The sequence below is a fragment of the Podospora pseudocomata genome, chromosome 4, assembly GCF_035222375.1.
Source record: "Podospora pseudocomata strain CBS 415.72m chromosome 4, whole genome shotgun sequence".
In the NCBI taxonomy this organism is placed as follows: Eukaryota; Fungi; Ascomycota; class Sordariomycetes; order Sordariales; family Podosporaceae; genus Podospora; species Podospora pseudocomata.
The window spans coordinates 630,140-651,075 of record NC_085888.1 but is presented as its reverse complement, the minus strand read 5'-3'; the positions used below and the strand labels follow the sequence as shown (position 1 = coordinate 651,075).

General features: G+C 51.9%; 8 protein-coding genes and 2 non-coding genes across 10 annotated transcripts; 4 read left to right on the top strand and 6 right to left on the bottom strand.

Moving 5' to 3' along the window:
• Positions 1 to 177: 177 nt before the first annotated feature.
• On the bottom strand, positions 178 to 3,571 carry TRP2_1 (anthranilate synthase component 1; the record flags this gene model as incomplete). Its single annotated transcript, XM_062889646.1, has 3 exons — positions 178 to 3,169; positions 3,232 to 3,314; positions 3,405 to 3,571. 3 exons carry the CDS (start codon positions 3,569 to 3,571, stop codon positions 1,695 to 1,697), a joined length of 1,725 nt encoding a protein of 574 aa, XP_062743171.1. The 3' UTR covers positions 178 to 1,694.
• Positions 1,037 to 1,546, top strand: QC762_0063100 (uncharacterized protein; the record flags this gene model as incomplete). The annotated part of the gene is made up of 1 exon (XM_062883631.1): positions 1,037 to 1,546. The coding sequence occupies one exon, from the start codon at positions 1,037 to 1,039 to the stop codon at positions 1,544 to 1,546; it is 510 nt and encodes a 169-aa protein (XP_062743172.1).
• A 755-nt stretch (positions 3,572 to 4,326) lies between the features above and the next one.
• QC762_401880 (uncharacterized protein) lies at positions 4,327 to 5,423 on the bottom strand (the record flags this gene model as incomplete). Its single annotated transcript, XM_062889645.1, has 2 exons — positions 5,131 to 5,423; positions 4,327 to 5,069 (listed from the first exon to the last, which is right to left on the bottom strand). The coding sequence occupies exons 1-2, from the start codon at positions 5,165 to 5,167 to the stop codon at positions 4,327 to 4,329; spliced, it is 780 nt and encodes a 259-aa protein (XP_062743170.1). The 5' UTR covers positions 5,168 to 5,423.
• Positions 5,424 to 5,682: 259 nt separating this feature from the next.
• On the bottom strand, positions 5,683 to 5,769 carry QC762_0063070. The gene has a single exon. It is a non-coding gene; the product is annotated as a tRNA-Arg (tRNA).
• Positions 5,770 to 5,889: 120 nt separating this feature from the next.
• Positions 5,890 to 5,975, bottom strand: QC762_0063060. Its single transcript has one exon. It is a non-coding gene; the product is annotated as a tRNA-Asp (tRNA).
• Positions 5,976 to 6,108: 133 nt separating this feature from the next.
• On the top strand, positions 6,109 to 9,361 carry QC762_401860 (uncharacterized protein; the record flags this gene model as incomplete). The annotated part of the gene is made up of 3 exons (XM_062889643.1): positions 6,109 to 7,459; positions 7,522 to 8,082; positions 8,140 to 9,361. The coding sequence occupies exons 2-3, from the start codon at positions 7,751 to 7,753 to the stop codon at positions 9,359 to 9,361; spliced, it is 1,554 nt and encodes a 517-aa protein (XP_062743168.1). The 5' UTR covers positions 6,109 to 7,459; positions 7,522 to 7,750.
• QC762_401870 (uncharacterized protein) lies at positions 6,163 to 7,375 on the bottom strand. Its single transcript, XM_062889644.1, has 2 exons — positions 6,406 to 7,375; positions 6,163 to 6,342 (listed from the first exon to the last, which is right to left on the bottom strand). Exons 1-2 carry the CDS (start codon positions 7,067 to 7,069, stop codon positions 6,218 to 6,220), a joined length of 789 nt encoding a protein of 262 aa, XP_062743169.1. The 5' UTR covers positions 7,070 to 7,375; the 3' UTR covers positions 6,163 to 6,217.
• A 463-nt stretch (positions 9,362 to 9,824) lies between the features above and the next one.
• QC762_401850 (uncharacterized protein) lies at positions 9,825 to 11,101 on the top strand (the record flags this gene model as incomplete). The annotated part of the gene is made up of 2 exons (XM_062889642.1): positions 9,825 to 10,456; positions 10,523 to 11,101. 2 exons carry the CDS (start codon positions 9,825 to 9,827, stop codon positions 10,929 to 10,931), a joined length of 1,041 nt encoding a protein of 346 aa, XP_062743167.1. The 3' UTR covers positions 10,932 to 11,101.
• A 2,933-nt stretch (positions 11,102 to 14,034) lies between these two features.
• QC762_401847 (uncharacterized protein) lies at positions 14,035 to 16,003 on the bottom strand. The gene is made up of 4 exons (XM_062889641.1): positions 15,731 to 16,003; positions 14,692 to 15,662; positions 14,340 to 14,633; positions 14,035 to 14,283 (listed from the first exon to the last, which is right to left on the bottom strand). The coding sequence occupies exons 1-4, from the start codon at positions 15,768 to 15,770 to the stop codon at positions 14,107 to 14,109; spliced, it is 1,482 nt and encodes a 493-aa protein (XP_062743166.1). The 5' UTR covers positions 15,771 to 16,003; the 3' UTR covers positions 14,035 to 14,106.
• A 1,882-nt stretch (positions 16,004 to 17,885) lies between these two features.
• QC762_401844 (uncharacterized protein) lies at positions 17,886 to 19,687 on the top strand (the record flags this gene model as incomplete). The annotated part of the gene is made up of 5 exons (XM_062889640.1): positions 17,886 to 18,025; positions 18,093 to 18,236; positions 18,357 to 18,878; positions 18,931 to 19,058; positions 19,111 to 19,687. The coding sequence occupies 5 exons, from the start codon at positions 17,886 to 17,888 to the stop codon at positions 19,554 to 19,556; spliced, it is 1,380 nt and encodes a 459-aa protein (XP_062743165.1). The 3' UTR covers positions 19,557 to 19,687.
• Positions 19,688 to 20,936: the final 1,249 nt, after the last annotated feature.

Here is a 20,936-nt window from a genome sequence, read left to right as displayed (position 1 = left end):
TAACAGGGCTGTGTTGCTCTGACCGACAGCTCGGTGGGCATCAGCGCTCGGACCACCCTCCCTCAGCAACACCACCTCTCTTGTATCCATCGCTCTGGGCTTTTTCACCTAGCACGTGTTCAAGCCTGGCCCCCAATGGAAAAAAGGTACTTCTTGAGCACATCTCATCCGAAAAATAATACAGCCCAATTGCTTCCCCAACCTCATCTCCTAACCCCAACACGTTTTGGAATACAATACCATTTAACAACTACCCCTACTCAATCAACAACCACAATGCTTGACGGCCCTCCCTGGTTTTTGCTCATTACAATCTCCTACTCATTCATAACCACCGTCCCATTCTTCGCTATTGGGGTTCCCACTGCCCAGAAACAAATCATCAAGTGGCTCCCCTTCATCGAGAAAGACGGCTGCCTTTGGCTTCTCTCCTGGCCAATGACCGTCCTTGTGTTGTACCTGTGGCCGGTGTATTTGACTGTCCTTCTATTGAGCACCAAGTGGGAAACGATCATGAACTATTGCTTTGCCGAGGGACAGACTTGCATGGGATTTGACCTGAGCGGATATTTGAAACGAAAAAAGCGGGATCCATATGATGAAGAGGAGCAGAGGAGCCATCTGCTAGATGACGGGGCGGGGGCGGTGCCTGACGATGATGCAGAAACACTCTATGGTTTCAATGGAGAAGATACCCAGGCAGTCTGTGATCTTGAGTTCACGCATTCTTCACCCTATTCGCCCTCTTCATCCACCTAGCCTACCTACCAGCACTGAAACATGTCGGACTGAGCCAAGAAAGAACTCGCATAACAATTACGGCGCAACCTGGCTGTGTTGCTCTGATCGACACTGCATCCAGCTTGGTACCTCCCATTCGTATTCATCGCTCTCTCCGGCGCGTGTTCACCGAATCCTCAGGACGATCCTCTTGGCTAGTTCACCAAACAAAACTATACATCCAACCTCCCCCCTCCCCCCTCCCCAACCTCACCATCCTTCTCTACATAACCACCTCTCCATACGGTACAACAAAATGCAACCCACCCACCACTACCACATCACCACCACTAATACCATCCCCTGGCTCTCAATCCTCACCTTCCTCTACTACACCCTCACCTTCTTCCTCCTCTTCGCCCTCCCCACCGCCCACCGCCAAATCATCTCGTCGTTCCCCCTCCTCAAAAAAGACGGTTGCCTCTGGTGTCTAACCTGGCTCGTCGCCATCGTCCAAATCTTACTCTGGCCTGTCCTGTTGTTTCTTTTTCTGTTTTTCATGGGCGCTGCATCCATCGCCAGAAATTGCTTCGGCGAGGGTCAGACGTGTGTGGGGATCGATTGGAACAAATCTCGGGGCCGAACAAGAAATGCACATGATGAGGAGGAGCAGAGAGGCACTCGGGAGTTGGCGGAAGACGGGGAGGAGGGGCCCGTGTGTGACGACGACACAGAAACACTTTACGGCTTGGATGAGAGCGAGGGGATGGAGTTGCTTTCCTATCGGCAGGATGATCAGGCGTGCAAAACGGGGGGTTCAAACTAAAGCAAGTCTGCGAAAGTGATGCCAAGTATTTTCTGTGGCGGGGAGGTTGTGTCACGTTTTATGAGTAACAAGTAGCGAGGTCCTGATGTTACAGCTGAGAAGGCAGTATCGTGATCATTCTTGTCTACCTCTTTAGACTGTTTAATACTTAAGCCCCAGCGCTGGTGGTTTGAAGGCTGGAGTAATATTCATCTCCCTTTCTCCTCTCGTCGTCGATGATGTCCTGAACCGACTTCGTGCCGGCTCCATCACCATAGTACTTCTCAGCCTGCTCGATACACCTGAGGTTGGCCGCCAGCTTGTTCATGGTTTCCATCCACTCCTCGGTCTTTTCGCTGTCAAAGACAATACCGCCACCGGCCTGGAGGTAGGCGACACCCTTCTTGACAAGCATGGTACGGATGGCAATGCAAGTATCCATCTGCCCCTCATCCAGTTTAAACCCCTTGCCCTCTCCCAGGGAACGGACTACATCGTAGGCGAACCATCCGGTAGCGCCGGCGTAAATGCCTCTCTTCTCCTTCTCCAAGTCGTAGATCAGCTCCATAGCCTTGATCTTGGGAGCGCCAGAGACAGTGCCAGCGGGGAAGATGCTGCGCATGGCATCCCAGCGTGTGCATTCTGGTCTCAGCAGTCCCGATACCTCTGACGTCAGATGCTGAACATGAGAGAAACGGTCAATGCGCATGAGGCGGTCAACCTTGACAGTAGAGGGGTGGCAAACGCGGTTGACGTCGTTGCGGGCCAAATCAACAAGCATGACGTGTTCGGCGCGATCCTTGGTGCTGTTTTGGAGAATGGCGGCAAGTTCATCATCCTCGGCGGGGTTGGCGCCGCGCTTGATGGTGCCTGCGATGGCATGGTTGACAATCTTCGGGCGGGAAAGGGCGTCTTGCGCAGAGTAGCCAAATCTTTCGTCTTCAGGAAGGTCAGCGTAGCCGTCTGTCTTCATAAGACATTCTGGTGAAGCGCCGATAATGTGGAAGTCGGAGCAAGACAGGAAGAAGAGGTATGGGGATGGGTTCAGGGACCGCAATGTGCGATAGATGTTGAATGGATGCAGGCTGGTGCTTCGGGAAAAGCGTTGTGATGGGACAGCCTGAATGATGTCGCCTTTGATGATGTGCTTTTTGAGCTCAGTGACAAAGGTCTCATAGCCATGACGGCCAACGTTTGATGAATATTGCTGCTCCGAGGCCGGCTTGCTGGGTGTCGCGGGTGGAAGAGGAATCTCGTTCTGTTGAATAAGTTCCAGAGTGGACTTGATTGTGGCAGCGGCCTCGTCGTAGGCAGCTTGGAACTCATCCCCGACGGTTTCCGGTAGTCTCATGTGAGTCACAATGGTAACGGTCTGGTAAAAGTGGTCAAAGGCGACGATGGTGTCAAAAAGCATAAAGAGCGCCTCGGGGATCTGTAGGTTGTCCTTGAGAGCTCTGGCCGTCTTGGGCTCAAAGTACCTGATGCAGTCATAGGACAAGTACCCGACAGCACCTCCGGTCAGACTGGGGAGTCTCAGTGATGGGATGCTGAGAACACGATCCTGACCGAGAGTACTCTCAAGAGCACGGAGGGGGTCGCCGACATCTTCATATCCGGGGCCGGTGGCCAGCACTTTTCTGGGATCTATCGATCGTGTCAGAAGTTAAACATGGCAAAGTGTCACCTTGTGGCCGGCTCAAACTCACTGGCACCGATAAAACTATAACGGCCAATCGTCCCAGTGCTACCGGTGGCGCTCTCGAGAAGGAATGAATACTCAGCGGTGGCACTGTGTTGTCATATCAGAACTGGTTCAATGACTTATTCCAACCGAATCAATTGACACAGCTCCACTTAATCGTTCGCATGCATCACGTACCCGTTGGAGAGCTTGAGGTAGATGGCAGATGGCGTCAACAGGTCCGAGGGAACTGAGTAGCAAACGGGAAGGAGGGTTGGCCGTGGACTGGCTTGGCGGGCCTGCTCAAAAACAGAGCGGGCCTCTTCGGCGGATGGCCGGATGTCGAGTTTCGCGGTGGAAGCCATCGAGAATTGGGCAGGTGGTTGGTGATCTTGAGTGAGATCAATATTGAATCATAGTACAAGAGAATCTCCAGCGAACCAGGGGGTGTCAGTGACTGGCAGCAATGGACCCTCGACCGTTGTCACCAAGAGCCAAGCAGCAGTGGACAAAGCTGGCCAGATTGAGATTTTGGCTGCTCACCGCCCGCCCCCACCATGCGACTTCGGTGACTCATGGTGGGCTCATATTGATGGTGGGGTTCTTCAAAGAGAGCACGTCTAACCCAAACCCTACAGCACACCCCAGCATAACATTATGTATAGCTGCATAAGTCAGTGCCATCAGAGCTCATTTGCACCAATGGAGAGTTTTGGTTTCTCATCAACGTCAACAAGTTTAACAATTGTCCGCTGTGTCTCCCCGCCGGAGGAGAAAAAAATGCAATTGTTACAGCTGCCTTTTTCCGTATCTTCAATACTTGACTTCTTTCACAGAGCAGTTAACTTCTCACTTCCTCAAAAGTAAAGGAAATTCATGACTCATCTATAATGGCACCTAGCTTCACTTGCACTTCACACGCCTCAGATTACTCCCTCAATGCGGAGCTTTCTCTTTGCACTAGGCACCATTCGAAAAATGAACTTCTACTAAACACTTTGTAAACTCAGAAAGCACTCAAAGGAGACCCTCCATAACGACCATTACCCAACCAGGCAAGCTTCACCCGCTGCCAATTCTAGCCTCACTACAAAAGAATCCCCGCCGCCTACTCGCTCAATCACCAAGGAATAACCCCCCCATCCAAATCCAACATCCCATTCTCCTCCCACGCATCCCCGTCCCTCTTCCCCTCCAACACCTCAAGCAAAGCCCTTGCCGGATCCTCCGCCGACCTAGCCCCCGCCTCCACCCTCTGCTTCCTGCCCTCCTCCCCAGTCAAGTTGGTCACGCAAAACCCAGGATTAAAAGCAGTCACCCTCCCACCCCACTCCCGAAAATCATACCGGTCGCAAGCCGCCAGCATATTCAGCGCAGCCTTGCTCATCCTGTACTCGATCCCCCTCGTGTGTTTGTACTCGTACTCCGGGTCCAGCTTGAACGTGATACTCCCCTGCACCGAGCTCACATAAATCACGCGCGCGTTCCTCGACTTTTTCAGCAGCGGCAGCATTGCCTCTGTCAGGACCTTCGGGCCAAAGGTGTTTGTTTCAAACGTCTCGCGGAGGTTTTCGAGGGTGGAGCAAGGGCGGTAGACGATGACACCCGCGTTTTGGATCAGGACGTCGAGGCGGCCAAAGGCGGATTCGATGTATGATGCGGTGGTTTCGATAGTGGGGAGGGAGGTGACGTCCAACGTGACGACTGAGACGGGGGATAGGAGAGCAGCGCCGTGCTCGGCTTGGATTTTGGCGAGGGCGGCGTTGCCTTTGTCGAGGGAGCGGGCGGCGAGGAGGAGGTGGTAATTAGGGGAGGACTTGGAGATGGTGACGATGGTTTCGAGACCGATGCCGCTGTTGGCGCCTGTTTTGCTGAGTTAATTTGGCAAAGTTCAAAAAGGGGACAGTGATAGAGGGGGACTAACCGGTGATGAGAACGATGGTCTTGTCGGTGGAGGCCATTTTGAGTTTGAGTTGATGAGAGTAGCTGAGAGATACTGGTGAAGTGCTCGGTGTGTGATGATGTCGAGTTCATACCACACAAGATCTCACGAGACCAAGGCCCCTTTTATACACAACTCTCATCCATCAACTATCATCGTGATCCCATCAGAGAGCGGGATTACCGGCCTTAGTCTTAATTTCCATGATTGAGACATTCTGGAAACATGCGATCGGTGTCACTTGTTTCCCGGTCCGAGATGGTGTCTTAACTGCGTCTTCATGGGGATAGAGAAAAGGGTGCGCCAAGCCATACTGGGCGGCAGTTGTCAGCGAAGCACTTGTGTCTTGTTACACAACGCAAAGTCCGGCAAAGTCCGGCCCCACAAAAATGCCCTTTTGTAACTGTTCATGAAAAATATGTCCATTTTCGGCATGTTTATTCAAGATGTTTTTGACATCTATTTTCAGCTTCACCGAGCTTCCATATCCTATCATAAGGCCACACTCTGTCCACAGATGCATCCAAGTTCCAAGGTCCGCTGGCGTAATGGCAGCGCGTCTGACTACGATTACCCAATCAAATAATCAGGAGGTTCCAGGTTCGACCCCTGGGCGGATCGTTTTTGCACCTCTTGCCTCCACCCTTATCTTTCTTTTCCACGCAACGCCCACAAGCCTAGACGTCTTTGGCCCAGCTTCCGACACCTCACACAGCTACGACAGGTGACAACATCTGTAAGTCTTCCGTAGTATAGTGGTCAGTATGTGAGCTTGTCATCTTCAGACGTCAACGCTCGAGACCCGGGTTCAATTCCCGGCGGGAGAGTCCACATGTTCTTTTGCTGAAAAAAAGCTTTCCTTTTTTCTTCACGCTTTGTTGACAAGGTCTTGAGTTACCTTGCGATTAAACAACTTGTTGTGGGCTGACTTAACACGTGGGTCATAAAATACTGGGCAATAATCGACAAAAACGCCATGAATGAAGTGGGCTGGATTCTCTACTGCTATCCATATCTATCTTCCAGAAACCATTTTATGATCCTTGACTTGCATCACTTCCCTTGCTATCTAGCAAGCAACGACGAATGACTTGAGCTCGACAACACCACTGCTACCGCGCAACCGCATACACATCTCTTCGTTCTCGATGTGAACGGGGCCAACGGAACAGTTCTCGTCTTGGAATAAGGTAGCTGCATATGATGGTCAGTCAACTGGAAAGATATTCTCTTGCGGGGAAAACAAGGCAAACTTACTGCTGCATCCGCCCATCATGCCTTGTGGAATTCTTGCGCTGGTGGTGCCGGCTGGCGTCTTGAGACAGAATGTCCCGTACCGGAGGAGCGAGATGGTGGAGTAGACACCACGGGGACACCAGGTGTCACCTTGCGTGAACACGTCTAGAGCCCATTTGGGAACGGTGTTGGGTGCTTGGGTGGCCCCGGCCGGGCTCGGGGAATCACCCACGAGGGTGCTGACTATGGTGGTGGCTGTGGAGGAGTAGCTGGTAGCCGTGTCCACAACGAATATCGTCTCGACCGTGACAGTAGACATCTTGTCATCCCTAGCCTCAAGGCCGCCGCCGGGGATGTGGCCAATGATGGCATCGGAGGGGTTGCCGCCTTCGACCCATTGAATCTTGAATTGCTCCGAGACATCATCAACGCCGGTGACGAAAGTGGCATTGCCGTAGTCTTGCGCAGTTGCGACCCAGGACCGGCTGGCGGTCACAGTGCTGATGCTGCTGAGGAGCAGGGCGAGGGTAGTCGCGAGATACATGGCGAGAGTTGGGAAGACGGTTTGTTGGGTTGCAAAGCGATGATGGGCTGAGAGGGAGAAGGATCGTTGAAGACGTATAAATACCAACTGGCCAAGGCAGGATTTGCGGCCGCGATGACCCGTGGGCACCTCAAGATCCATAGTACCAAACCCGTGGAGAAGCGAGACGGCCGTATCTTTGGTGGAGTTCTCATTTGGAGGAAGGTGCGCCGTATCAAGAGCAATCGTTCTTTATGAGACGGCATCACGTGTGGAGAGTCGCTGACCTTTCAGTTGCTCCCGTTGCTCCTGCTCTCAATGCAGCAGTTCAAGTTTCCGCCAAGTCAAGAACTTGGGTTTGAGATGATATTGTTCTTCAGAACTACTTTGATAACAAAGCATCACCCCAACTAAACATAATGGATGACATTCATCTCTACTAAAAAGTCTCAAATCTATCAATATGCTTCATATCATCCCAAATGTCAGTTAATACCGTCAAGAGAGGGTAAACCAACCAACTTTCAGCTATGCAGAAAATGTCCTCGATAGGTATCATCCCAAGCCTTTTGTGTAGTTGGGTACCCTTCTTTAGTGTGACTAATCCCCTTCAGGGCATATATTGAGAAGAGACCAATGCAAGCAATGCCATGGAGTCGAAATGATCCCATGATGTCTTGAGGCCTACCGCGTCCGAGACTGTCTACTGGTCAACTTTTGGCACTGTCCTCGTTACCTAACCTGAAATTCAACAGCCTGCAGCATACCCCGCTCGATGGCGCACCTTTCCTCCACAGATGGAAAACTTATCAGAAGGAAGGTGTTCGCCACTTCAACTGGGCCATGTCATCCCTTCTCCATCATCTCCGGAATCGACTGGGTTACAGAATGGTAGCCCAAGAAAATCGGGCCTCGCCCTCGGACAACAACCGCGGAGACAGTGACGACGGCCGCCATCTTCAAGATGAATCACTGCTTCAGAACGACTTTCGAAGTTTTTACGCTGGTGCACTGGTTTTCAACACAGCGTCGTTCATTCTTCCTGCTCTTTACGGCACACTTTCCAAACTATGGGTCGCCAACATCGACCGCAGCATGGTTGTCACAACCGATGTGTATACATACATTGGAGTTCTTGCCGAGGTGCTCAATGAAGGGCTACCGCGAGCTGCTTGGTACCTTTGCCCTTTTGTTCCCTTATGCCTGGGAACTGAATGCTAACATACCTCTAGGGTCATCATTGGGGACAAATCTTCTCGCTCTCTTGCCGCCCGACTCTCACTCGCGCACACCCTCATCCTCTTCCAGACTATTCTCGGCCTGATCATGAGTCTCGCCCTCCTCGGTGGTGCCTCCACCTTTGCCAAGGGCTTCGTTCCAATCGAAGTTCGCGGCGCCAGCCTCACGTACATCCGTCTCAGCGCCTTTTCTGCCCTCAGCTCGGCTCTCGAGACAGCTGTTGCATCTGCCACGCGCACCCTAGACAAGCCCGATGTTCCGTTGGTCATCAGCAGTGCCAAGTTTGGCATCAACATCATTTTGGACCTTCTCCTCATTTCAACTTTTCACGTTGGCAGCCACACACCGACCGTGAACATGCAGGCCGGCATTCAGCTGGCGTGCAACATGGCTGCCGCGATTTGTGGCTTGGTCTATTTTCTCTGGAGGACCAGCTGGCCACAATACAAGGCGCAGGAAAGGATAGCGCCAAGCGTGAGGGCACTGGCTGTTCTCATCCGTCCAGGCATTCTCACGCTTATTGAGTCTGCCGTCAGAAATGCGCTCTACCTCTGGTTGGTAAGTAATATTGTGTCCATGGGGTCTACCTACGCCACTGCTTGGGGCGTGTTCAATACCATTCGATGGGGTCTTGTCATGGTACCAGTTCAGTCTCTGGAAGCCACAGCTCTCGCCTTTGTTGGTCACCGGTGGGGTGCGTGGAGACGAGAGATTGGGACAACGACACGCAGACCTGGAAAAGTGGCATTTAAGCCTGTAATATTCAGGGTTGTGAAGCCAGCCCTGACATCCTTTGGGCTGGCTATGCTCGTGGAGATCCCGCTGGCGATTTTCCTCTCCATCTGGGGTGCTGGGTCATTTGCAAAGTATTTGAGTGCTTCAGACGAGGTTGCAGAGGTGACGGCGTACATGTGGCGCACGATAGACTGGTGCTACATCTTTTATGCAGCGTCTACTCAACTGGCCACTGTTTTGCTTGCTACAAGGCCCAAGTGGTACTTGTACCAGAGTCTTGTTAGCAACCTTTTGTATGTCTTACCTTGGGCTATTGTATGTCAAGTCAAGGAGCTGGATGAAGGCAATGCTTGGACGTACCACAGTTTTGTGTTTGGCGGTAGTCTAGTGTTTAGCTTCCTTGATGTTTTGGTTGTTGATGGCCTCTGGCTTTGCACCCTGATGACGGGAAGGGCGAGGTTGGAGGTGTTTAGGGAGTGATAACGATTCACAGTCATTGCACCATCCTTCCTGCTCTGTACAGCACACTTTCCGAACTGGCAGTAGCGCATATGGACCATGACATCCAAGTTTCAAACTGCCGTCACCGAATCACTGTCTGCTCCTCCCGGGAGCTTTCGCCACTCTGGGCCTGTTTGCCTTCAGCTTCAGTTCTTCTCCAGTTGCCTTGTTCGCTTAGTTGATAAACAGTTTTGCTGCAAAGTCATTGACTACGAGAGCAGTGCTTCATCCCTCATTTGCCAGAACGACCGACCGCTACTTATCATCACACACACACAGCAATCATGGAGGAAAAGGTTCGCTCGTTCAACAACCTCCCGGGCCCGGCGGATACGGAGTTACCCAACCTGTTTGGTCGCAACCACTGGGTTTTTGGCGTCTGCCATGTTGAGATCAAGAACCCCTCCGACATTCTTATAGCCGTCAACCCAGAGATTGATTTATGAAGCAGGCCAGCCCGTGTCAAATACTTTCAATGCCAACAACACAAGGGAAAGCTGAAGCGACGGTTCCCCATCTATTGGACGCATTTCTCATACCCGAGGGATTCAACCCTAAAGCTACGGCCCTCTTACCTGGCTCATGGTCCACCTTGGAACCCGAGATGGCGCAGGCGATCGAAGATGAGCTGAAGAAGCACGGCGTGACACCGGCGCTTTGCAAAGTGAGCGTCTGCACCCCGAAAGAGCGGGAGATCTTGGAGAAGCGCCGAGAGGATTTCTTTCTCCCGCTCACTCCGGCGTTGGAGATGGTTTTTCGAGAGCCGGTTAAACTGGGCGATTCTACAAGGTGTCATGGCTGCCGGATGGGTCAGGCGTCTTTTTTCGAAGCGCTCAAACGGTGTGCGCAGTGCGGCCGGGCATGGTATCACTCGAGAGGGTGCCAGAGGGCGTACTGGATAGTGCACAAGGAAACATGTGGCGCACCTGCTGCCACCGCTTCACCTGCTGCCGTCCCTCCTCCAAAGCTCGACGCCCATGACTATTACACTACAAAGGCGCCTAACGACCCGGAGGCCCGAGATTTGATGAAATCACTTTGTCTTGAAGACGATTCAAAACGTGGTGGAATAGGGTGCGCATCGTTCCCGTCCCCTTGCAGACTTTTATGGAAAACAATGGTTGCTGATACAGTGTTTAGCCTGCCTCTATACCGCCTCATTATCACAGGTCAGGACACGCCAGAAAAGATACGGCCCCTATTTGGTCCAAACTATGGAACCAGCCTGGAGGAGCAACATGAAGAAGTCCGTCTGCAGTGCCTACTCGAGCCGCCCCCTGGATCTCCAGCGCACGTTATGATTACCAAGATGAATATGAATGATTCTTGTCTTGTTCGAGTTTTGCGACCGGCGACCGATGACGAGGAGGGGAAGATTGCTGAAGTCAGAGGGTTGCAGGCTTTGATTCAGGGTAGGGTGGGTGTTGGGAACCGCCCTTCGGTAGCGGATATGCAGGCTATTCTCAAGATTTATGGTGAGGACTGGCCTGGGATGTTGCTGAGTTATAGTTTGGCGGTAAGAACCATGGACCAGAGGCGTTTTGGTTAGTGGTTGCCGTAGTTTGTGGATTGTTAGGGTTTGGTTGTTGTATCTTTTGGGTTAATGTTTTGATCTCAGCGCGAGGCTTTGGGTGATAAGAGAGTGAGGGGGATTAGGCTTATACCATGGATATATCGATATGTTTGAGCGATATGACAATCCATCGGCGTATCAAGGTGTCAACCCATACCGTCCTGCTTTTTTTGCCTTCCCACTTTGGTAGAAGGTTTCCATCTCCACAGCCTGACTCTCATCCTTGTAATACAGCGTCTCTTCATCCTCGTCACTTATCACCCCCTCCTCCAAGCCCTTGTAACTTCTGCGCTGTTGTACCCCATTTTCGTTGTTCCTCCCTGACCAAAGACTATACTAGTTGATTCCCAGACAAGTCTGACCCTCCCCGAAACAGTTCGTTGCAACATGACCACCAATAAAGTGGATGAGATATCTGATTGCTGGAAGAGGCCACAGTGGTACTGCGACGATGGATATGAATGTTTTGTGCGTGCTATGGACTTTTAAGTGTCGGAAATGTCGGGGGTATTGATAATGGGGGAGTGACTGGCTGGGGAGCGGCCAGCAGCCGACTTGCGGGCGGCCTAGGGGAGGTGGGTTCAGGGGGGAGTTGAGGTACAAAGAGAAACGTTGGTTTCTGCTGAGCAGCTGAGCAGATCCTTGGAGTAGGAACGCAATGCTCGTTGGAGTTTAACGTGATCTGTGGGGTATTGCGAAAGCTGAGACACCACAACGGTGGAAGCCTCGTGGCGGTGGCGCAAATTCTTGCTGGGTGGCTGACGATAGCCGGTACCCATTGCCCATGGGTTGCAACCGCCGTTGAATCAGTTGTCGAAACCCTATCTCACGAGGGCTGGAGAACGAGGCCAACATTGGTTGTGGCTTCCAGTAAGGGTGGGAAAGGAGGCAAGAATAACGGCGCACTGCCTCAGCCGCGCATCGGTGATGACATGGTCTCAATGTAGAAGCTGCAGTCACTGACGCGGCTGCTCGTTTGATGGGAGTTTAGTTTTTGTTCACCAGGTCCCTCTGGGTGTTTGGAGTTCGTTCCAGACAGAGCATGTGGGCGTGTTCAAGGCTCACACCGAGTCCAGACGGAAGTTGCGTTGCATCGCAGTCAAGCCTTGCAAACTACAGATGACATTGTAACAGGTGCTATGGGCGTGTACTGTGTTGGAAACCCGGCTCCCATTTTACTACGAGATACTTGTCATCTTACCAATGCCATAATCATTGTGTCTCAGCCGCCCGACGTGCGCCTGGTGTTGCGGTCATGCTGCCAGGTAGGTAGAGTCCTGCGTGACCGTTTGTTGCAACGAAACTTGATTCATCGCCACCCTCTTGGCGCCCCTGATCTCGGCCGCAAGTCTCCTGCGTCGGTGCCACGAGTGTCCAGGTCATCAAGGCCACTCCCCGAGTTGTTTAAATAATCTTTGAATTTAATTCCAGCCAGAGTACCCAAGAGAAGGGTTCCAAGGACACTCAGCATATCCACAGAACCATCGCCCTCTCACATACACATCCCGTCATCACTTTCAACCACACTACGCCAAAACTTGAGTACATGTGGGAAAATGTCGCAGCAGTCTGTTTCCATTCGCAACTATGAACACTTCATCGTGCAGCCTCAGAGGTATATCCAACCCAATGAGGAACTAGGCACTTTTTTTGTCGTCGTATATGTGCGTGACAACGAACGTCCAGCCAAGGGAGGCATGGGGGAGACTTCCGGAGCAGCCACTGTATCAAGCGAGCTGGGCACCCAATGGCAAGCCTTCCCAGAATATTCAGGGTCGCGACATTCAGGGGGTCAAATTCGTCGTTCGCAACGCCCACGAGCATCGAGGAGACCAGGCTGGTAACTTCGCAATGGCTCGTTGTGGCCTGGGTCTGTCAGCTGAATTCTCACCCAGAGTTTGAATTCATGGGTAGAGATGTTCAACAATTCTATTGGAGCCAAATTCCAGGTGGTCCAAGATTTGCGCGTTGCGAGGAGGTGGTGAACGTCTCGTAATTCAAGTGTCAAGTCCGACGAGCTCAGGGTTGCTCGTGTTGATCAGCTTCTCGGTGGCCTTGGAATTTGGGGGTCCTTCAGCTTGTGGCAGGCTGGCCAGCATCAAGAGTCTGGAGGGACTTGAGGATAGGTGGATGATAGAACTTGCTGGCAAGGAACTATTATCATGGCAGTTTGGGCAGTTCTTTTTAGAAGTTTTTGGAACGTTACTTCTTTCCTGGTCCGTTTTTCTCTATACTGCTTTTGCTTTGCACGGCCTGTGGAAGGCCCTTTAGTATCACTTGGGTTGGAATAGATAGAAACAGAAATCCAAATTCATGTTTTGGCCACCGAATTGCATACCATGTGACTGCAAAAGAAAGTCAACGTACATGATATTCTAAAGCATGGCTCAAACGAAAGTCAATATGCCCCCATCTCTCTCCTTAGGCCTTTCAGCTATCTTTTAAAGCCTAACGTGCGTGATAAGCGAGTGACACAGACAAGCGAGCGACACACTTTCCACCACCCCACCATAACTATCCTCAATTATACAACCACAACACTAGGAAACTACAATAACTGAATTAGAAATATAAGGCTAGCACCTGCAAAGCCACCCTGTATATTCTTCTCTGTTATAGAGGCGAAGAAGGCTTCGCGAAGGCACAGAGGAACTCGAGCTTGCTTATATGATTGATATGTATGCGCATTAAAGCCTCGATCTGGCGACCGTACGCCTGTTTTAGCGGCCCAAGCAGCCAACATCGAGTGGTTGAAGGAGGTGGGAGGAGTGTGGAGGCATGCAGGGCGTGATAATGTTATTCTGCTGGCAGTGGCTCGTCGGCGCGCAAGGGGTTTTTGAAAGCAACATTATAGACGTTAGCTGCAGCTCGTAAACTCAGATCTTTATCTTTTTCGAGAGCTTGAAGGGCCATAATAAGCCTGCCTTCTTTTGATGGTGAGGTCATATTGTGTTGTGGAAGAAAGTGATGTTGAAGGTGGAGGTGTTGTGTTGTGGGGGGAAGTGTGTCACTCGCTTATCCGTGTCACTCGCTTATCACGCACGTTATTTACTTTTGAAAGGATGTAGGTTGACAATTATTATACTTTTCCATGACATGCAGCCAGGTATTTTGTCCAGAGCTTGCTGCCGAACAACAAAACACTGCTACCTTACACGTAAATATTCTTCGTCGTAACCTCATAATAGCCCTCTTTCGGCCCTTCAAACTTCAAATTCTCCCTCCGCCGAGGCTCGGGAAACCACCTCAACCCCACATGACGCCCTCGCACATCAAACACCCTGACCAGTATGTAGACATTGTTCGCATCACCCTCGTAGTTTTCCATCTGCAGAAAACTGTCAGCATCACAAGCTCTGAGAGAGGAACCAGGTAGACACTTACCAGCCTTGTCTGATTGACGCTCACTTTCATCGGTGCCCAACATCTCCCCTCTGTGGTCTTGACCTCTATGTGATACTTTGTGTTGTTTGACCAGCTGGGAGAGACTCGTACCCCCTCTTGACGGAGCGCTTCACGCATTGCCCCCATTGTGTCGTGATAGGTAAAATCAGCGTGGTGCTTCTCTTGGTGGATTGGGAAATCTTCAAACACTTTTTGAAGGCTGCGTAGACTGCTGGTCCAGTTTGTCTCACCGGACCAGTTGGGTAGGTTGTGCAGGCTAAAAAGGTCAAATATCTGAGCCGCTCAGGTCAGTTGACATGCAACGGGGACAGTGATTGGGGGCTGGACATACACATTTCTCTCCAAGATAGCCAATCTTTTCGTTGTACGTCCCTTGATCACCAAGTGGTTTCCTCGGCCTCAACCTGCTTCCCTCTTTGTCCTCGACTCGGTCACTCTCGGGTGTCTCCGACCTGACACTTTTCTCCTCGTGGCGTACAACTTGCTTGGCAAGAGTCATCTCGGATCTAACCCTTCGTCGCACTACCGGCCGTTGCCCAACTCCCCCTCGCCTTGACCACTCTGGCAGTCTCGACGGACCTGAACTGTCTGGGTCCCAACAGGAAAAACAGCAGCCAATGAGACTTGTAACAAGCCTTATTCCGGCGCCGACAAACAGGTTGATGAGGGTCATCACCCCAGTTTCTCTTGCGATGACCGCCACGTGAAAACCATGAGGCAACGCGACCGCCATCACAATCCCCGCTCCTATCGCTATCATCCCGTAGACAGCGGAGATGAGATAGAAAACACGGGGCAGACGCTTTTTGCTCGAAGGCCACCAAAGCGATGGACCAAGCAGCAAGATATCCAAGATGATGACGACGATGATGATGGCGACCCCAGCTTTGGATATAGCGGCAAATTTTGTTGCCCTATCATGCTGTTCAGGGGAGTTGAGGTGGGTGAGTGTGCTGTTCCATGTCGTCAAGACCTTGCTGATGGTTTCATCTTGGGTGCCATCATCAGTTCCGCTTGTCAAGGAGTGCTCGACAAGTGTCAGAATATCTTGCGTTGGCAAGAACCTCCGTCGACAAACTGCTTTGTCGGGATAGTCGTCGCAGATGCCTGATATCCCCCACAACCAATAAGTTGGTAAATTTGGGTGAAGAAGATCTTTCGGCGAGGTATCTTCTGTTTTCTTCAGCACCTGACTGTGCAGGTCCTCGGCCAGACGGGTGACGTTGACGCGATAAAGGGCGAGGTCTTTGACGTTGGGAGAGACACAAGTGAGCAAAAGCAGAAAGTTGGCAACCACACTCACTGTCGGAAATGTGTTAGTAATGGGTACAACGAGGAGGAGAGTGAGCTGCTTCCTCGAGACGACGTACCAGTAGCAAAAAGCGCGATACAGCATCCAGAACACCTCATGGTCACGTTGAGTGGGAGATGGAGACTCCAGACTTTGGTGGTGTGCACTCAGAGACGCGATCTCCATCACGAGCTCGCACATTGCTAGTATTTGAACCGTCCCTTAAAAGGGGCATCGTGTTGGCCAAGCAATGCCATGGCTTTTTGCGACCAACTATTGCGATCCATACGCCTTTTGGTCCTGGCCGCATTCCTGTTCCGGGATTAGGCTTCGTTCAGAGCGTTGAAACCAGGGAGGGCTGCATCAAATTGACTTCGGCCTGGTTCAACCATCAAACAAGCCGTCAAAAGCATGATTTACACTGTACTCCTCATTTGACCTCAACTCCCCCACCCTGTCTCGTACAAGAACTCTGACGAGCGGTGAAGGTTCGCAACGGCCAATCTTCGACTTTGCGTCAAACAAACACACCCGAAGCGCACGATGGGCCCCGACAAGTCGCTTATCGAATCCGTCCCTTCGGAGATTCGAAGGCCATTCTCTGCAATCTCACTTGACGATTTGCATGTCTTCATCGGGGCCCGTCCAGTCTACCTGCAACAGTATTTGTTGGACCCAGCATTCATTCAACGACAATGCCTGTTGGTGACTTTGGACATCTACGCCGCAGATGTCTTTTGCGCATATCTTACCGGCGACGATCACTTTCCCCCAAGGCCAAGATGACGAAGCACTTCCGGAAGGAGGCAAGTTGTTGGGCAGTACCGAAGCCCTGCGTCTCACGCGAGCCATGTACCGCCATCAGCTCATGTGCAATCTGTTTGGGTTTGGACCCTATTCAGCCTATCACCATGCCAACTGGCACGGCTTGGCGGCTCATCACGACATCTATCAAGCTTTTGTATAAAACTTTACGGCTTTTGAGATGGAGGAGGTTCGATGCATATATAATTATGCTGTGGGCCAGTACGGCGAAACCCTTCGCCCGTATCGCTACAGATCTGCACCCTGGCAACCCACGATTTGACCATCTACCGCGCCCACCCACTCCCGATGGAGCCTTCAACTGCCTGGCAGCCGGTCTGGAGCGGGAGGGCGTGGTTGGTCCTCGAAGAAGAAAAATGGTGGGTTTTCAGGCTTCAGCACGGTCGTGCGTCACCGAAATAGGCCCCGTAGCACACAAAAGGTTTGAGCACATGGTTGGGACGGCTTCCCGCGGCCTTAAATTGCTCGGTATTGTGTTAGACAAGATGGATCGCGAAAAAGACGATCATAAAGCGCACGAAGACCTAGTCGTCGCCACTCAGCCTCAGATCGTCATAGATGGCGCCCTGCAGAGACTGGAATTGGGACTGCACTACGACTCCGCACGCCGCTCTAACCGCCGTCGTAACCCAACAGAACGGGATCGAAAGGAGGGTAGACGGGATCCCATGCCTTTTGTGGGCGACTTTTTGGTGAGGGATAGTCGGGATCGGGATAAGGATCCTCCCCCGAATCTGGTCTGGATTGAGATCTGGGAAAGCAGGTATAGCAACATATATGGAAACATAATTCCACAGCTCCTGTCAGACAGGGGTTACGTGTTCTGGGATGCGGAGAGATTGAGATGGACTCACGGGGGTCGGTTGTGCAAGCTACTGTGGGATAAAAAGCACCGTAATAAGCATGATCCACGGGACGACTATCGGGTTGATGAGACATGATATGCTTGTGGTTTTTGTGGAGAGTTTATGTTGTGTCACTTGTGTGTTTGATGTAGGAAAGGCTATGGGATTTCACATTCATTCATGACATGCCATCCTCAAAGAGGATGAGCAGACCACACGACGGAACATTCGCTCAGGCAAAAGTCTTGGTCTGCAAAGCCATTCGTGACAACCTAACTGAGGTAGTACGGAGGTCATATATTCCCAAACAAGAATGCACCCCGAACTGTTGCGTGTTGCTCAGCCGCTGGTTGTGGAAATTGATGTGCTTGGCAATCCTTTTATGATGCAGGTCGAGGATGGATAAAGAACCAGCCGCAACAGCCACTGGTGAAATCCGAGAACAAATGAAAGCTCTCAGCATTGTAGGTAAACCATGATAAATACCTCGGGATCCTGTCAGCTCAGTCGTTTTGGTCCACGTAGGTAGAGTCGATCATGTTGTTGACACGCTCCAGCTCCACAATGCCTACCGTCTCTTTTTTGCAGCTCACCTTCCAATTGATAGTCATGGCATTGGCTTCAGCCTATGCCCATGATGCTCGAGCAGACACCGATTTGCTCAGCACTCGTCAGCAGGGGAGCTTTGTCCGGTACTCTGGCTGGTAGGCGTGTCCGTTCTTTTTCTCCTCCAAGTTCCCCCGATTGACATACCTACGCCGTCGTTGTCAGCTTTGGAACCATAAACTGGCAATCCTCCCCCACCTCGTTCAACCTCACCGTCGCCTTTTCCAGGCGTCTCGACAATGGGATCATCCCCTGCTCGGCAGCCTGCTCAACATCGCGGCATTTTATTCTGTGGGATCAGCAATGTTTGTAAGTTCCCACTTCTCCAACCCCCTGACTGAACCCCTCTCTTACCAACCGCCATCCCCCCTTACACCTGCATTGCCTGCTACCTACACCGAGATATCTCTGACAACCTACCCACCCCAGCTGCGCCCCCTCGATAACAATCAACACCACCACGGGGTACATCCCCCAGCTATCCGAATGGGAAGCCACCGAAGGCGACTGCTGGCGCCTCTGCCGCGACGAACCAGGCGTGACATGCGGCGGCTCGGCCCGCGCCGCGTTCTACGAGCACACTGACCCCCCCACTGTTCAAAACCCTGGCATCGAACCCGTCCAGGGTTTCCACTGGTGGGGGTGTTTCGCCGATTTCACACCTGATCGTGTTCTTAGACGGTTTGCTGGTGCGAGTAACGATATGACGCCTACGAAATGTGCGGGGATGTGCGGGGCTGAGGCGAGGTGGGTGGGTGTGGAGTATGGGAGGGAGTGCTTTTGTGGTGCGACGATTGACAATAGCTACAAGACGTTTGGGAGGAGGTGCGGGAGGGTTTGCGAGGGGGACGGGAGGTGGTTTTGTGGTGGGGGGGGGCATTTGACGGTTTATGAGAGAGATGGGGCTAGGGGGGATGGGGATCCGGTTGGGGGGTATGATTATCTTGGGTGGTGAGTTTTGTGTGTTTCTTGTGTGGCAGGATGGGGGCTGACGGAGGAACAGCTATCGTGATCGGGTTAATGGGACGAGGACTTTGGCCAATGGACCGAATAGCGCTGCGGATATGACGCTGGAGAAATGTGCTGAGGGGGCTGAGAGTGGGAATTGGAAGTATTTTGGGGTCGAGTTTGGTAGGTCTTTTCTCCAGGGTTAACCGAAACCAACTGACAAGGGACTCTTCAGGACGGGAATGTTGGACTGGTAACTCCCTGTCGTCCGAGACCATCACCGACCGTTGCAACCAACCCTGTGCTGGGAATGGAGGACAAGCTTGTGGTGCCTCAGACAAGCTCAACCTCTACATTCAACGAAACCGCCCGTCCAGAGTTTGCTCGGCAGCTTCGAATCCGGATGTCGATGCCCTAGCATGTGGAATCCGGGGGTTCCCGGTGCCAGCTGGAAGCAGGCCAGTCACCTCGACAGAAACTACAGCTGCGAGATGTGCTGCAGCTTGTGCTAGCGCTACGGGTTGCTCCAGCTCAGTCTGGGACAAGCTTTCTGGAGTGTGCCGACTTTATGACACGGGCGTGTGGGCTAGTATTGGAGACAGTGTTTCTACGGCAGGTTCTGACTTCAAGCATGTCATCGCCCATGATGCCGGATGCTGGGTCTGTCAAGATACATCTTAGGCTCTCGATGTATTGTGGTTCTTTCTGTCGTCCTTGCCGAGGCCTACGACACTTGGCCTTTCAAGACGGTTCCTTTACTTTTTTCGGATACCCCTAGCTGATGCTCAACTTCTTGTCAGCTGGTGAACCATCATGTAAATACAGCGCCAACGGTAGCCTTGGGGCCTCGCCAAGCCCACCAACAACAGACACAACAGACCTAAGCAACAGGGCATGTCGTTGTGGCATTGGCTCGCTACCTGCGGCGCAGTCAAACCTGACACAGCACCAAAGTAGATCCCGCTTGATAGCTACCTCTCAGTTTCGGTTTCCAACGTCCAGTTTACTGAACAACCCCAGCGCCTGTTATTTTACCTTCTCTTTCTTATCTTGCATGTCCGGGGTTTTCTATGGTTTTTTTTTATTTTAACCTTTCACTTAAATTATCTCTAATCTACCCCTTCGCCAAAACCGTTTCTTTCCAGATCACCACCCATCAGCCCACAAGTCACCCTCCCCACCACCACCACATCCCAAATCCCACATGTCAGCCCTCCTCCTAAAAGAAGACACCCACACCCGCATAGTCTGGTGGCAAATCCTCCTCATCGTCTGGGGCGTCTTCCAGAGTATTATCACCCTCTGCATGCTCCGGATGGGGCATCGACAATTTCTCACTCTATTTCCCGAGAACAAAAAAAAAAGGGGGCACGTCATGTGGTTTGTCAGTTGGCCAGTAGGGTTTATTCTGACACTGTTCTGGCCGTTTCTTCTCGTTTGGGGGCTTTTTGGAGTGGTGGATGGGGTGGGCAAGGTGGTGATGGAGTTGACTGCTGGCAATGGGGGTGGGGGGAGGGGAATTTGAAAGGCGGGGATTTTGAGAAGGGAGATAAGGAGGGGAATGAGGGAGAGAGGGTGGGGGTGGGGGTGGGGACAAAGGGGAAGAGGGTGATGTAAAAAGGGATGGGTGTGGATGGTGCGATTGGGGACCCTTGGTTGTGAAAGGTTTATGAATGGGTGACAGCCAAAACGGTGTTGATTTCGGTGCTATGGGGAGAGATATGATGATTCCAATATAAGACAGCTTTTGATTTGGTATATGTATGTCCAGTCCCCAGGCGGACCTACTTATTTTCCTTTTCAGTTATATATTTCACGTCTTCATCTAGATCCAGTAGTATAGGCTCTATCACCTCACACTTCCAACACCAATCTCCCCTCCCAACTCTTCTCCGCAACAGCCTCACTCCCGCTTTCTTCGCACCGACCACCAAAAACAACCTCCCTCCTCACATCCACAGCAGACCCCACAGCCAAATTGTAAAACACGCCAACCCGCACTTCATGCCTTCCTTCCCTTGCTGGAGCCTTCAAGCCCCGAAACACGAAGTGAACAGTCTC